The sequence below is a fragment of the Terrapene carolina genome, unplaced genomic scaffold (genome assembly GCF_002925995.2).
Source record: "Terrapene carolina triunguis isolate 2854851 unplaced genomic scaffold, T_m_triunguis-2.0 Scaffold236, whole genome shotgun sequence".
NCBI classification, from domain to species: Eukaryota; Metazoa; Chordata; order Testudines; family Emydidae; genus Terrapene; species Terrapene triunguis.
The window spans coordinates 12,352,990-12,368,416 of NW_020664587.1; the positions used below are offsets into that span (position 1 = coordinate 12,352,990).

The 15,427-nt window shown below is 50.9% G+C and overlaps 3 protein-coding genes across 5 annotated transcripts in view; 2 read left to right on the forward strand and 1 right to left on the reverse strand.

Annotated features, from left to right (window-relative positions):
- Positions 1-3,053, forward strand: part of BSDC1 (BSD domain containing 1) — a 14,710-nt gene extending 11,657 nt beyond the window's left edge. For all 3 annotated transcript variants that reach the window (XM_024199296.2, XM_024199295.2, XM_024199297.2), the window contains exon 11: positions 671-3,053. In XM_024199296.2, coding sequence (XP_024055064.1) covers positions 671-703 — 33 coding nt within the window. In that variant the 3' untranslated portion in view covers positions 704-3,053. The remainder of the gene's footprint in view (positions 1-670) is intronic.
- A 580-nt stretch (positions 3,054-3,633) lies between these two features.
- TSSK3 (testis specific serine kinase 3) lies at positions 3,634-8,103 on the reverse strand. Its single transcript, XM_024199298.3, has 2 exons — positions 7,446-8,103; positions 3,634-5,448 (listed from the first exon to the last, which is right to left on the reverse strand). Exons 1-2 carry the CDS (start codon positions 7,615-7,617, stop codon positions 4,787-4,789), a joined length of 834 nt encoding a protein of 277 aa, XP_024055066.2. The 5' UTR covers positions 7,618-8,103; the 3' UTR covers positions 3,634-4,786.
- Positions 8,104-8,912: 809 nt separating this feature from the next.
- FAM229A (family with sequence similarity 229 member A) lies at positions 8,913-12,126 on the forward strand. The gene is made up of 2 exons (XM_024199318.3): positions 8,913-9,313; positions 11,907-12,126. The coding sequence occupies exons 1-2, from the start codon at positions 9,195-9,197 to the stop codon at positions 12,007-12,009; spliced, it is 222 nt and encodes a 73-aa protein (XP_024055086.1). The 5' UTR covers positions 8,913-9,194; the 3' UTR covers positions 12,010-12,126.
- Positions 12,127-15,427: the final 3,301 nt, after the last annotated feature.

Here is a 15,427-nt window from a genome sequence, read left to right on the forward strand (position 1 = left end):
TGCCAGCAATGCCCCTCTGCCATGTACATTGGCCAAACCGGACAGTCCCTCCGCAAAAGAATAAATGGACACAAATCGGACATCAGGAATGGTAACATACATAAGCCAGTAAGTGAACACTTCAATCTCCCTGGTCATTCTATTACAGATTTAAAAGTCACTATCATTGAACAAAAAAACTTCAGAAACAGACTTCAAAGAGAAACAGCAGAACTAAAATTCATTTGCAAATTTAACACCATTAATCTGGGCTTGAATAGGGACTGGGAGTGGCTGGCTCATTACAGAAGCAGCTTTTCCTCTCCTGGAATTGACACCTCCTCATCTATTATTGGGAGTGGACTACATCCACCCTGATTGAATTGGCCCTGTCAACACTGGTTCTCCACTTGCGAAGTAACTCCCTGCTCTCCATGTGTCAGTATATAATGCCTGCATCTGTAACTTTCACTCTATGCATCTGAAGAAGTGAGGTTTTTACCCACGAAAGCTTATGCCCAAATAAATCTGTTAGTCTTTAAGGTGCCACCAGACTCCTTGTTGTAAGTGACATTGACTTAAGCGGTAGTGTAGACAAGCCCTAAGTGTCCAGTGCTACCGAAAGCACCCAGAGGCAGATGGCTGGTGTATTGTCTGAACCGACTAATAGATGTCTCTCTCCTGTTTACAGCTGGAAGATGAAGAGTGGGAGGACTGGGAATAAGGCGATTGCTTCCTCTGTGTGTGTCACAGGCTCATTCCCACCATCCAATGTGAATTAAATCACAGATCGACTATTCCTTTCATGTGTAACTGTGCTGGGGTTTTCAGTTCCAGGCTGGAGGAGTTCCATCCCTGCTAAATCCTAGGGGTAGCTCAAACTCATGACCCATTCAGATGCTGGAAGAGGTGGTAGCGGGTGTTACACTCATACTCATAGGGGTGCTAGGGAGGGGGGTGCATCTTCTCACTAGGTCCTAGAGACCAGCGAAGTTGAAACTGACTGCCCAGATTGAGGCCTGGGGTGGGTGGCAGGTCAGGTGGGGCCAGTGGGGCCCTGGGATCGAACCGGACACTAGAACACCTGGTGGGATTGGTCTGCATTGGCAGGATGTCAGTTTGCTGACTGTCTACTTGTGTGTGAATATAACCTACAATACAGCAGTTTAGAAGGCTCCTCAGGGCGAATTGTTCCTGTTCACTCATTACTCCAAACTCCAGGCCAGACTAACTCTGGGCGAGGCCCCCAAAGTGGGACTGACCAGAGGCTGGAGATGCAGCACTGGAGGCTCCTTTGTATTGCTACACTTACCACTGTGAGGAAAGGCAGTTGGCTGGAGGCTTTGATCTAGAGCCAGGCTTCTCTAGAGGGAACTAAATGTCTCCCTGCCTCTTCCTGAACCATAACCTGGCCTGTTGTCTTAGAAGCTGCTACAGAAATCCCGGCACTTCCTTCTGTTTCCTTGGGATGCCGCTTTTCAGTCGGAAACCCAAACTCCCAGCTGCGGGAGCAGCAGCCCGCCTCCAAAGGGAGTGGCTTCACCATTCCCCCGCTCTGCTATCTGCGCTGCCTCTCTCCGCTCTGCTGGGCAATGAGCACTTTTACTTGTCATCCTTAATTCCTCAGGCAACGTCCTGATGCTTGTAGTTTTCTCCTGAATGGGCTTTTCTGAGCAGGCAGTGGACCTGGGTCAGACCCCGGGCAGAACTGCCCCTGTCTGTGTGCACCAGCCATCCGGCTTGGTCACTTAAAAGACCAAACGTAGGTACGGTGGCCACCACTTAAACATCAGCCTTTGCCAGCAGGTCCCACCACTCTTCGCTGTTCTACGTAAAGCGGGAGGCAAAAGCATCTTGCACAACAGATGGTACCTGGTGGCAGGGGCTGGTCACTGTAGCCATTGACTTCGCTGCTTGAATCCCTCTCCTGAAATCCACCCCTCCCTTTCACCTCCTTGGCAGGACCTGCCTGTCCCCCATGCACTCCAAATATTGCTAGATCGTCTCTGCTCCTATTCAGCTGAGCCCCCTGCAAGGCTCCGACTCCCTTTCTCCCACCCCTGTTGACTGCTGTAGACCCCCTTTCAGTCTGTGTCTCTGTCCGGGGCGGGAGGGGAGTTCCCTTCTCTCTTTGTCCTTCTGATCTGTCACACAATGCTGCTCCCCAGTGGATGTCACCAGTACACAGTTATCTTAAAGGGACAGCGTCTACCCCACTGTCTCTGGCCTTCAAAGTATTGGTTTTATCCATGGTTTCTTTAGGTCATTCTGCTTCTTTAAAGGCCAGTTCACTGGGGCTGTGGGTTTCCCTATATTTTTAGACAGCACTAGCCTTCTGGGGCCTTGGAGTGTCAATTTTCCCATGGGGAGATTCTCCAGTGGCAGCAGCAGCTGATGTGGTGCATTGAAGGTGGCTGTGTCATCCAGATCCCTGTCTGAGAGCTGTCTATGCCACAAAGCCCAGCAGGTCCAGGGACCAGCCTACAACATGGCTCCAGCTTGTCATTGTAGAATTGATTCAAAGGGTCTCAGCCATGCTACAGCCTAGCTCTGTCCTAGGCTACGGTGCATCTCAGGGACGCAGGAAAAATGCAACTAGGTCCCCTCTCTACTGAGATGGAGCCAAGTCAGGAGACATCCCTGTCGTAACTAGGTCCCCCAGTGTGGTTGGACCCTTGTGTAGCTGGGCCCTTTGCCAGGAGACTGGTGTCTATCTGGAAGTATCTGAGACCATGTCGTTCGCGCTTTGTGCTGCGCCCAGCGAGGACCCCCTTGTATATACTCCAGGCTCATTTAAAGGTATGGTTCCCAGCTGGAAGCTCATGTCCCAAGGTTGGAGCTGGGAGCAAGCGCGGAGCTTGCCTTTCTCTTTGTAACTCTTTTTCGTTAGTTAATTAACCTCTTGGTTATTTGTGCAATATTCTCTATTTTAAATTATACTGCATCTCCTGGGAGCATTTTATAGCTGGGGCAAAAGAGAGATTCTAACAGCTGTTAGTTTTGTAACGACAACTTTCTCCTGAACCTTTTACAGACTTGCAGTTAACAGAAATTAAAGGAATTCTACAGAATCAGCTGCCTGCGTTGGGTTGTCTTTATTTCCACCACCTACAGGCCACGTGTGGCCATCCTTCTGAAATGGGTCTGGGTGTGGTTTGCTGCCCAGTGGCAGCCCCTGCTTTGGGCATGAGTCTAGTTTGGGGGCAGGCTGGACAGTCCATTCAGAGCAATTTTCCAATTTGTCAAGGTTGTTTTTAATTGTAAGTAGATGACCTACACTTTCCTTCGTCCTTCTCTTGCTCCTAATGTATTTAAAGAACCTCTTTTCTCATTGCCTGTTATGTCCCTTGCTTGGTGTAACTCATTTTGTGCCTTTGCTGTTCTGAATTTGTCCCTACATGCTTGTGCTCTTGTTTTGGACTCCTCATTAGCAATTTGTCCATGTTTCCAATTTCGGTAGGATTCCTTTTTGATTTTCAAGTCATTAAAGAGCTCCTTTGGGAGCCATATTGGCCTCTTAGTATTCTTCCTATCTTTCCTTCGCATCGAGATAGGTTGCAGTTGTGCCTTTAATATTGTCTCCTTGAGAAACTGCCAGCTCCCCTGAACTCCTTTTTCTCTTAGATTTTCTTCCCATGGGACCTTACCTACTAGTTCTCTGAGTTTGTGAAAGTCTGCTTTTCTGAAGTCCGCTGTCCTTATTTTGCTGATCTCACGCCTTCCTTTCCACAAAACCATTAAATCTATCGTTTCATAGTCACTTTCACCCACACTGCCTTCCACCTTCAGATTTGCTACCAAGTCTTCCCTGTCGGTCAGAATCAAGTATTGGCTCTCCCCTTGGTTACTTCCTCCACTTTCTGAAAGTGTGTGGTCTGCCCAACACATCCAAGAACTTACTGGAAATGTTGTGTTTTGCCATGTTACTTTTCCAACAGATGTCTGGGTAGTTAGTTTCCTGTTACTACCAGGTCTTATGTTTTGGATATTTCTGTGATTTGTTCTATAAATGACTTATCCACCCCCTCCTCCTGATTTGGTGGTCTGTAGTAGACCCCTATCGTGACATTCCTATTGTTTACCCCTTCTATCTTTATCCTAAGACTCACAACTGGTCTGCCTCTCACCTCCTTCTGGCCCTCAGAACAAGTGTGTATATATTGATATATAATGCAATACTGCCTTTATCCTGCCAGCCCTATACCGTTATTCCAATCATGACACTTTTCCCACCAAGTCTCTGTGATGGCAGTTAAGATAATTTAGCTTCCAGTTCCTCCTGTTGATTCCACTTACTCCTTTCATTTGTATATAGACGACTAAGATGTTGAGCAGATTTTTTTTCCCCACTGATTTCCCCTTGTTACTCCTATAACCCTATTGTAATTTTCCATGTTTCCCCCACCCTCAACATGGAGGAGCCAACTTCTCTGCTTACTCTCTCCTCTCAGTTGGGGTGTTCTCTGGAGGTGCCATCACTAGAGATGTCTTGGGAAGGTGGCCAGACACTATCCCAGGTTTCCCCACTTCAGCGAGGTGCCCAGCTACAAAGGAAACGGCACAAACACTGTTAGGTTTCTTCAGACCATGCAGTTTGTTCGAATGAGTAAAATCCCTGATGAAGGTGTGAAATGGAACAACCCCCCAGTCCTCCCCTGCAGGCCCGCCATCCTCTGCATAAGGCACTGGGAGGAGGAGAGGTGGGGTGTAAGGCTAGATTGGAAACCAAGCATAACATTAAAATATATGTAAGCATTTTGGAAGCAATCTGTCCCCTTTATTTGGGGAGAGCGTGACATGGTCTTTATCAGGAGTTTGCCAGCCATGGGTGCCAACCAACTTCTTCAATGGAAGGTCTCAGGATCATGTCTGGTTCCAAGAGGCTTTTCAGGAGATCCTGGCATTCGTCTGAGATCTCCAGGTGCCCAGGAATGGAGACCCCTTTCTGCTGGTGGCACAGCATCTTGGGGATGTTGGTGTCGTCAAAGGGGAGGCTAGCGCACAGCATAACGTACAGAATAACGCCCATGCTCCAGATGTCCCCTTTCCGGCTGTCATGGGGCACGCCCTGGAGCACCTCAGGTGCAGCGTAGGCAGTGCTGCCGCAGAACGTTTGACTCAGCTCCTTACGATTCTTTGGAAGCAACTTTGCGAATCCAAAGTCAGTCAGCTTCAAGTTAAAGCCTTGCAGCAAGGCGTTCTCACACTTTAGGTCCCGGTGCGCCACGCCACAACTGTGGCAGTAGCGGATCGCGTCTACCAGCTGGCGGAAGAGCACCTTGGCGCGGCTCTCGGGCAAAGGACCTCCGTGCAGAACGCAGTCAAAAACGTCCCCGTCTTCTGCCAGCTCCATCACCAAGTAGATCTTCCCATCGGCAGACTCCAGCATCTCGTACACCCGGATGATGTTCTTGTGATCCAGGCGCCTGACGATCTGGAGCTCTCGAGGCAGGAATCTCTGGATAAATTCTGAAGAGAGAGAAGACAGATTCATTCAAGGCATGGGAAATCTCAAGGGAGCCGCTAGCTACCGAGAAGAGTGTGTATTGTCTTTCATGGATGCAGTATCTCTGCAGTGCCTGGGGCTTTTGGCCATTCAATGGAGGCTGCCTTGTAAAGGGGGGCAGGGGCCCTGTTTGTCACAAACTGGAGCTAAAAGGAGGCGCTTTCCCATTCATAACCCTGGGAACGTGGCTGGTTGTAAAGTGATCACAGGGTCAGCACTGTAACATATTTACTTTCAGTTGGCTTCATAGATCTTAGGGCTAGAAGCCATAATTCTGATCCTCTTGACCAACCTCCTGCATATTGATTTCACATCCGATTCCTGCATCCAGCCTCATCTTTTGTAGCTGAACTAGAGCAGATCTTTCAATTGATTAACGGACAACGACAACAACAAACCTGTAGAACTTATGCCCCCTTAGCAGCTTTCTGCTTTCCACAGGGAAAACCCTGTTTTCATGGTTTTACTCTGCTTTGCGAGGAGGTGTAGTTGTTAGAATCTTTTATCTGATTGTGGCTTTAGTCTAGGACACAGATCTGGCCAAGTAAATACCATTATGTGCTATAGGAGGTGATCTGAAAGGCACTGCGGTTACCCCAACCTACGAGCCTGGTGAGCTGGCTAGAGGAGGGTCTGGGTTGAATTCTTGTACACATGTTCTACAAGGAAATCAGAGCCATCTAAGTGAATCCGGCCCCCTTTGCATCCAGTAAGCTACTGCACCGCCCACCAGTTGGTGGGGAAGATGAAGAGTGGGTAGTCTGTGAAACGCTGGCAGCAGACCCTCCAACTGAATTGGAGGCAAGAGGGAAAGTCCCCTGCCTTGGAGGAGCTCTGGAGAGACCAGCCTCCCCTAGGAACCCACCTCCTAGTCAACCTTTTATTTTAGTTTAATACATCCAGTAGGGAAACCTGAAATGTGTTTTGTTAGGAAAAGTTTGTGGCAAGTCACCGATCCTCCCCTGATGAGATAATGTGGAAGACGATGTGAGAAGATTCTCATAGTACTTCTCAGGTAAGTTTTCCCCTCCAGAGGGTTTTTCTGCACAAGGGAAAAAGTAGGCCCTAAGCAAAGCAGTGGAGATATTTGGTACTATGCACAGTTAAGTGCGCCAATACCTTGATGCCTGGCAAACTACAAGACTAGTTCAAACCGGAATTATTTTGGGGAAGTTCTCTAGCCTGTTACAGAGAAGGTCATAGATTCTTCTAAGGCCAGAAGGGACCATTGTGATCATCTAGTCTGACTTCCTGTATGGTACAGGCCAGAGAACTTCCCCAAAATAATTCTTAGAGCAGAGCTTTCAGAAAACATCCAATCTTGATTTAAAAATTGTCAGTGATGATGAATCCACCGTGACCCTGGGTAAATTGTGCTAACGGTTCATTACTCTCTCTGTTAAAAATGTATGCCTTATTTCCAGTCTAAATTTGTCTAGCTTCAACTTCCAGCCGTTGGATCATGTTAGACCTTTCTCGGATAGACCGAAGGAGCCCGTTATTATTAAATATTTGCTCCCCATATAGGTACTTATAGACTGTGTGATCAAGTCACCTCTTAACCTTCTTTTTGTTAGACTCTAAGAGCGCAATCCAGTTAGTTTATCACTAGGCAGGTTTTCTAATGATTTAATCATTCTCATGGCTGTTCTCTGAACCCTCTCCAATTTATCAACATCCTTCTGGAATTGTGGGCATCAGACCTGGACACAGCATTCCAGCCGCAGTTACACCAGTGCCAAATACAAAGGTAAAATAACTTCCCTACTTTTACTCGAGCGTCCCCTGTTTATGCATCCCAGGATCACATCAGCTCTTTCGGCCACAGCATCACACTGGGAGCTCATGTTCAGCAGATTATCCCATGACTGGATGATCAGAGTGGTCCCTTGTGGCCTTAGAGTCTATGAATATTCCTCAGCCATCTAACCCAGAACCGCCTCCCAGAGCTGCCTCTTACCTTCCGGGCCCCCCATCTTATCAATAATTTTAACGGCCACTTTCTGCTGGTGCTTTTTTGAGAAGGCCTCTTTCACTTTTGAGTACGTCCCCTCCCCAATGGTCTTGCCCAGCTGGTAGCCATTGGAGAATAAAAACTCCTCCATCTCCTCTCTGAATTTTGGACTGGTCATTCTCTCAGGTCATCCTGTAGATGCTGGGAGATGACATCTCTGTGCTCTGCTTCTCTCCCTAACCAGGGCCTGCAAGAGTTGCAGCCCTGGACGCTAGATCATTTTCCTGCCTAGACAAAGTCCCGTGATGACGGGGGCAGCTGGGGCGGGATATTTTAAAACTTTCAGCCCCTATTATGATGTAACCTTGTGTTGCATGGGTCAAAGGGGTTGGATTTGCACCAATCAGGGGGCGAGCACCCCAAATGGGCAGTTACTTAACCTGCCCACAACCCTGCACTGAGTCACTCCAGGCACAGCGATGGGATAAATCTCCAGAGACCTATTGGTGGGGATCGTGGGTAAGGGGCTTCTAGAGCCGAGCGCTACACAGGCTTTGGCATAACGAACAGACCCCAAATACTCCCCAGCCTGCTGCTGTATCATCACTAAATGTGCAGATCTGACCAAGTTTTCAAGGCTGGATCCAAGTGAATTTGAGGGTGCGGGAGGGAGGGTCCAGACCAGACCTCAAATGAATACAAGGGCTGGGATGTCTGTTGTTTGTATTACATAGTGCTTAACAAAACTACCTAGCTCTCATCTAGCAGCTTTCAGCCATAGATCTCAAAACGCTTTACAAAGGTCAGTATAATTAACCTCATTTTACAGATGGGGAAACTGAGGCAGAAAGAGGGAAGTGACTTGTTCAAGGTCACCCAGTGGCAGAGCCAAGAATTTAACTCAGGCCTTCTGAGACCTGGCTCCAGCCAATAGGCAACACTGCTTCCTTTCTCTAGGGACCCTTTGTCCTGGGCATTGCACAGACATGGAACAAGTGACAATCCCTGTCTCAGAGCTCACAGTCTGAGTTTGATCAGATGGACCTGGTTGGTCAAACAAATTGGCAGGATGGCTTTATTTGTTTAGTTTCAGTTTCCAGGACAGGGTAAGAGTCCAGGGTGAGGGGCTACCCCAGATCCCGCTCTAAACCCCACATTGTATCCCCACAGGGATCAGCTTCCAGGAGGGAGCAAAGATCAACCCCAGATACATCTCTGATCTGGGCACGGTCAAGGAAGGGCCCTCCTCGTCATGAGACCCAGAGCTTTTGGGGAAACCCGGGGCCAGCAGAGGCAGTTCCTCTGTTCATCTTCACAGCACGGTGGGGCTTTGACCCAAGACTAGCCCTAGATGTGAACTAGGTCACTGGGGCTCCTAGCTGCCACCGCAGTCCAAATAATAAATTGTAAGCAAGAAGGCCTGGGCCTGAGTCTTGTGCCCGGGAGAAGGGAGAAGGTCGTACCCCGCCACTCACGAGTTGTATTGTGATGTCAGAGCAGCCCTTCCGTGTCACAATGTAACAGCCTCCGTGCCTCCCACTGGCCCCCATCACATCTTGCCCTTTGCACTAGGCACTGCAGGCTGCCAGGTTTATTCCTGGGAACCCTCTTGAGCTTTCAAGAGGTGAGCCTAGGCCAGAGAAGGGTGTGGCAGCTTGGGGCAGGGGTAGGCCTGAAATCGTGGGCTCACCCTGCCCAGTCACACAGGTTCTGACCTTGGTCCTTCTTTTACTCAGACAGGTCTGGGGCTAGGACATGAGCTCCCAGGAGACCCCACAAGCTCGGAGATTCCCCATAGAGGCAGGAGATTCTCCCAGCCTGGCAGCTGCTCCAGAGACCCAGGAGCCAGTTGCCACTGAGCACACTGCAGCAAGGTAAGGGCAGCTGCAGCAGCTGTCATTGCTATGAGTCAGCTGGTGCCCAGTGCTTGGGAGGAAGGCATACAGCCTCCAGAGCCATACAGGGGGGAGTGGGGTGCTTACTTCCTGACCCCAGTTAGCAATCCCGTTCTGCCCTGAAGCATGAGAACAGATGCACTTCCTAAACCTTCCTCTTGATGCTGTAATGGCAGCTGCTGTGCTTAGATGTTGCTATGAACGGCCCCCCTTTGGGATGGTCTGGCCCCCCCAGCTTCCGTGTCTTACAGCAGCAAATTCCCCCAGGAAAGTGAAGCTTTCAAGGCTTAGAAATAGGTGTGTTGCCCTTCTAATTTTCCCAAGTTCCCCCTTTGTGCCTGTTTTACAGGGCAGAGTGAATAGGAGCCATGGTCCCTTCTCTCCCCCTTTCGCTAATCTCTGCACCTCCTCCAGGTCTCCCCGCTTCTTCTTGCCATGCTGCGTCCCTGCCAGGGCCGGCTCACCAGCCCATTCCACTCAGAACACGCTGGGCTTCTGTAAAGGGCCAGGGATGAGCCCAGAGGGCCGAGGGCTGCGTTCAGGAGCCAGTGGAACTGCACCCCTTTTTCTCCAGGCCCACCCTGGCCTGTGATCTCTACAAATCAGGCTTTGGGGGACGATGAAAACCGCTGCCGTAGTCATCCTGCCCCAGATCAGTGTCACAGCGAGTTCCACGCCCTGTGCCCAAGGGAAAGGGAAGGAAACCTGCCTCCCCCAACACCTGCTCCCTGAGGGGGTTAGGATGGCTGTCAGCTGGCTAAACCATTCCGGGCGGCCCCAGAAGCTGGGGCTGTCGCCTGGCCTGGCTTGGAACATGCAGCCAGACTCGGAGCCTGTTGGTCGGAAGAGTTTGTTGGCATCTGATTTGGCCCCAGGGACGACTTTAGGGAACTGTGGGCTGAATCCTGTACAATGGGGCTGAGGCAGGGGCCCCAAAGAAAGTCAAAATGAGGAAACCGGTTTGCTGCCTCCCCTCCATCAGAGAGCGAAGGCTGTGGGTCAGACACTTCTATTGAGGCCAAGTAACTAACTCCAAGCCAGACCTCCCTGGGCTGTAACAGAGCTATACCCTCTAGCTCTCCCTATGGGCGCAAGCCTTGTACCTCAAGTTTTGCTTGCTTGCTGCTGCTGCACTTCATTCTGATGCAATGTCTCGCCCTGCCTCTCCCCTTGTCATAGCTGATCAGACAAGGGCAAAATCAAACCCACCCCCTGCCGTAACTGGCGCCTCTGGGGGAATCGGGGCTACAATACATTGGCCTCTATAGGCTGCAGCAAGCGGAGAGATGCAAGGAGGAGCAGGCTCCAGATGCTCAGCTAGAGCGAGGAGCACAGCGGGGGACAAATCGGGCAGGGGCTGCTGGGTTAGTGAGGGGGGTACGTGGGCCAGAGGGTCCGTTTAGAAAGAGAGCTGGGTGCAGAACCGATTTGCTGGTAATTCCACAAAGTAAAAAACAAACCGTTTTGGGTCAAACAAGAAGTTTTGTTTTGATATTGGCCCTGTTTTACCAGTTGTGATCATTTTTTAAATAAAATGACAGGACATTTTGAAGTGAAAAGTGATTTCGAACTGAAAAGTTTAAACCTTTCATTTAGAAAACGTCAAAACAAAGCAGCTGAGTTTGTCTGAAATTGTTTCGATTTCTTCCCACCCAGGCAACGGGGTGAAATCCACAGGGAGTCACAACATAGTTCAGTGTCACAGGAGCGGCATTTAGCACCAAAAAAATGTTGTGCAATTTTTTTGCCCGGCTCGGTCTATAAACCTAACAGACTGGTTGTGAATGGAACCTTCTTCTCTACTGGTCAGGTCTTTAATCACCGGACGACGACCAATGCTGTAATTAGCACCCCATCTCTATGGCAGTTCCACCTGTACCCTTAACACATCTGTGGCTCTACTGTGCACTTTGCCTCTTACTAGCTTATAACATTGAGGACATGGCCCAGGTTGGGCATTTCTGGGCTGAGGGCCCTCACCATGCTGAGATCGCTGCCTGGAAGAGACTCTTTCATTACTTCCAAGCGCCGACTTCCTCCCACTTATTGCCAACCATCAGGGCTTGGCTGCGACCCCTTGGTTGTTATCTCTTCAGGCACATGGTCTCTGTGCAGGACCTGCGTCCCATCTAGGGCTGACTTCTGCATTGAGGGCCTTTGTTAAGGGGAGCATTTGGGACGGGGTGAGGGGGAGGGTTGTCCTTTTTCTGCCAGAAGATTCCTAAGGCAGAAAATTCCAGAGTGGCCATCAATTCCAGCTCCAGGCTGCTAGCAGCTGACAGAGAAGCTGGATATGGGGGGGGGGGGGAAATGTATCCCCCTAAACCTTCCCTCCCTGCATAAAGCCGGAGGAGGACAAGAGCTCTGAAGGACCCTTTGTGGAGTATGTTCAACTAGCCAGATGGGTTCTGATCCCTGGGCAGCTGGCCGAGGGCTCTGGGGATCTGCACCCCTCATGGTAGTGAATATGCCACTATTAGACCATGCACCTGTGATGCTGAGGGGCTCAATCTGTGGCTTTGCACAACCCTCCTGGGAAACTGGACTAACCTCTCTCTCTCTCATTGTGCAGGCAGCTGAGAAGATGCCCCGGGTGCCACTGCCTGACCCTGCCCAACGTTCCTATTGACGTTTACATTGCTATGGGCGGGAACAGGAGGCCACGGACCACCTAACGGTTCCCCTGAGTTGGGCTCGAGTGCTGAGACCGCCGAGCTGGTCACCCGAAACACCCTGACAGCTGGAGAACCGCAAAGGACGCCGCCACACAAAACAGTGACGCACATTTTAATAAAAGGACATCTTAGAATGTTTCTGTGGGCGTCGTTCCTTTGCTGCGGCTCGGCTCGCTGTGCTGCCCCGGACTGCGCCCAGAGAGCAGGAATTCTCCCGTCTTGCTATGGGATCACATGGGCCCCCATCACTTGGAGAGGGTTCACAGCAAAACAAGCCGTTCGGGCTGGGTCTGCAGAATGAGGTCACTGCATTACCCCTCAGTCCAGCAGAGGGTGCTGTGGTCCTAGCTCACTGGAGAGGGTCTTGAATGAAGCGGGTCCATGCTCTGCCTAGGTGTATTCCCCTCCCTGGAGTGTCTCTCTCCCCTCCAGCACCAGCTATGGGGTGCAAGGGAGACCTGCCTACTCTGACTCTTAGCCTCAGGTTCCGGCTTTCTCTACTCCTGTCCAGCCGATGTGCTCTGGCTTGCCTGGCACGAGGCTCCGCAACCTAGGGGCAAGCAGAGTGCATCAGCTCCTTGCCTCCCAGCTCCCCCCCCTTGCACCTCCAGCCGTAAGGCCGGGTTTGGCTGGGTGGCAGCATCAGCAGCTGCCTCCTCCATCCCTGAATCTGACCCAGCTCCTAGCAGGTTGGTGGGGAGGGCCAGGGGGAGACTAACTTGGCTTTTGTTGGAGGGCCTCATTTGGAGATGAGACACCTTTTGGAGGGGTTTGATTTAGGGGAGGGAAAGAGGCTGGATGTGGGAGCAGGTTGGGGTGGGGAATGAGTGATTGTGGGGGGAGGGGTTGATTTTGGAGAAGGGGAGCATGGATTGTGTAGGGGCCAAATAATTGGATTGCGGGGTGAGCTGTGCCATGGGGAAGCCCTCCCCAAATCATCTCCACAGGGGCACTGCCAAACTAGCTTCAGCATCCAGGGTGGGAGAGCGAGGCAGAGGGGGCCCTGGTGCTAAGTGTATGTCCTATGCAAACTGCTTCTCCCAGGCTTTTTCGTGGGTCACAGCAGGCAGATCTGGCTGCTGGTAATGGGTGGAGGTGAGAATGGGGGTAGGGAGGCGGCAGCAGCTGGGTCACACAGCCCAGCTTGTCCTGGGCAGGAGATGCGCTAGCCTGGCCTTTCCCTTAAGGTGGCATGTGATGCCTGTCATGTCCTGCCTCCAAAGTCACATGACTTAGCCAAGAGGATGCACGCTGGGTGCTATGCCTCTGTCCTTGAGAAGTTTGAGACCAAAGGGGAGAGCGGATTTGCCCCCTCTCTGGGACCCAGCTGCTTCTCCCACAGCCCAGCATGGGTCTCCCTCCTTGCTCTGCCCTGATGCATTTGAGTAACTGCAAAGAGTTGATTAAAGGGCACCCGTGAGTGGCTGGTGCAGAGAGGATCCCACTCCTCCACCCCGGGCCGGGCTTAGTGAAACACCCAAGGTTGGAGCCAGCCCAGGTGCTGGCCCAGCTGACATGGGCTTGTTTTTCCTCTAATCTTAGCTTGTATCTAATCTTATAGAAACAACCAATTGGGCACAAAGAGCAGAGCAAATCCAGCTGCCTCTGCCCAGCAGCTTGCAGGCTCCCTGCAGAATGGAGAAAGGGTCCCCTGTGATGGGCACTCCCCTCAGCCCTTGCCTTTCCCAGCTTAGAGTCACTACCGGGCTGCTCTTGGGGAGACCCCTTTGTCCCTCTTCTCTGGCCTCACTTGCCTTCCCAGGCTGTGTGCACCTGAGCCAGCTGTGCAGGAAGTTGCTACCTCAGCTCCTGGAGCATTTGTAGCCGGTAACAGAACTTGCTATGCGTCACTTTCACAGAGATGCAGGAAAGTGGGTGGCCACTGGCTTTCCTCCGGCCCTACCAGCCTGGAACTAACACTGATCTTCTGTGCTCGGCCACAACAAAACTTTGCTTTTAAGCCCCGTGTTAGTCCAATCAGCTGTGAGAGTTCACCGTGTTCTGGGCTCCCCTAATGGATGACTGGCCACAGTCCAGGCTGGCTCTGTGCATGTCTGTGGCATTTCCACTTTTCTACCTTCTATAGAGCTATGCCCTGCGACGGCTGCCCTGTGACACTTCGGAACGGAACTTCTCCCTTCCTGCCAAAGACGAAGTCTTTATTTTTGTTCTTCGCTCCCCTGAACAAGCTGGTTTTGGAAAATGGTTGAAGCAAACGTGTACCTGGGACATGTCTTTGCTTTAATCCAGGGTTAGCCAGTGGTTGGGATTTTAATGTTTAATCTTCAATCCACAAGGTGGGGCGGGGTCGGCTTCGCTCCAGCCTTGCACATGGGATAGACCCTTACAGCTGTGCAAAATGGGTGTAACTAGCATTCTGATTTGGAAGCAGTTAAGTGACATATTCCAGGTGAAAGGCAGGGGGGAATCAGGACCCTGGACAACCCGCTGTTCTTGACCTAAGAAGCCTTCCGTGAAGATAATAAACAGCAGTGACATAAGTAAACTGTACATACGGAACTACCAAACCATTCTTCTCAAGGAACTATAATAGTTTCTCAGTGTTTTTGGGTGAGGCTTTGCTCCTGTTCCTCTAATTCCTTCACTGCCAATCCCACCCTTTGTCCATTGATCAGCAGGTTATTTAACTGGGGACCTCTGTGTGTGTTTGCATTGTGATAAGAACAGGCTGCTTGGTCTCCACGGTCTGAAGAAAGAGGTGAGTAAGAGAAGAGAGACCAATCAGCCCCCAGCTCACAGAAGATTGACCAGCCAGAGCTTCATGGGAGGGGATGTTGACTTGTGCTCCAGTGTATTGGTAAAGTTTGCTGGAGCATGTGAGGCTAGCTTCCAAGCTGGGATGTGTATCTGACCAGTTCTGCAGGGCCTGGCTTGCGTACAGTACAGCCAGACGATGCCACTGAGGTGGGGCTGGGGATGTCATGCTGTCCCAGGAACCGTAAACCAGTCTGTCACTGATTAAGGATGTTTGGCCAGTGGAACTCTACGGTGTTATCACTGCATAGAGATCATGCTCCTCTCTAACCAAAGGAGGATGCAAAAACCCGGAGTGACTAGCTGGCACCTGGGCCCCCTGCCCTTCTCCTTCCATGTCTAATAGAGCCAGAGGAAGGATCACCTTAATGCTGATTTCTCGAGGGGAAGGAGAGAGAAGTGCCCCCAGCAACCTTATGAGTGGGAGGTACATGTGGGTTGTATGTGACTTATCCTTGGCAGAGCTATGACAAAGCCCTTCATTGGGAGTGGCCGAGCAGCCAGGGCTGGAGAGAGGGACTGATAGGCAGTGGAAGGGTGCAAGCAGCAGCTGTGCCTCATCAACGGGGAAGCCATCAAAAAAAAATTAAGGCTGCCCATGGGACAGAGTCCATGGGAAGGAGGAGAGCTTCCTCCCATGCAA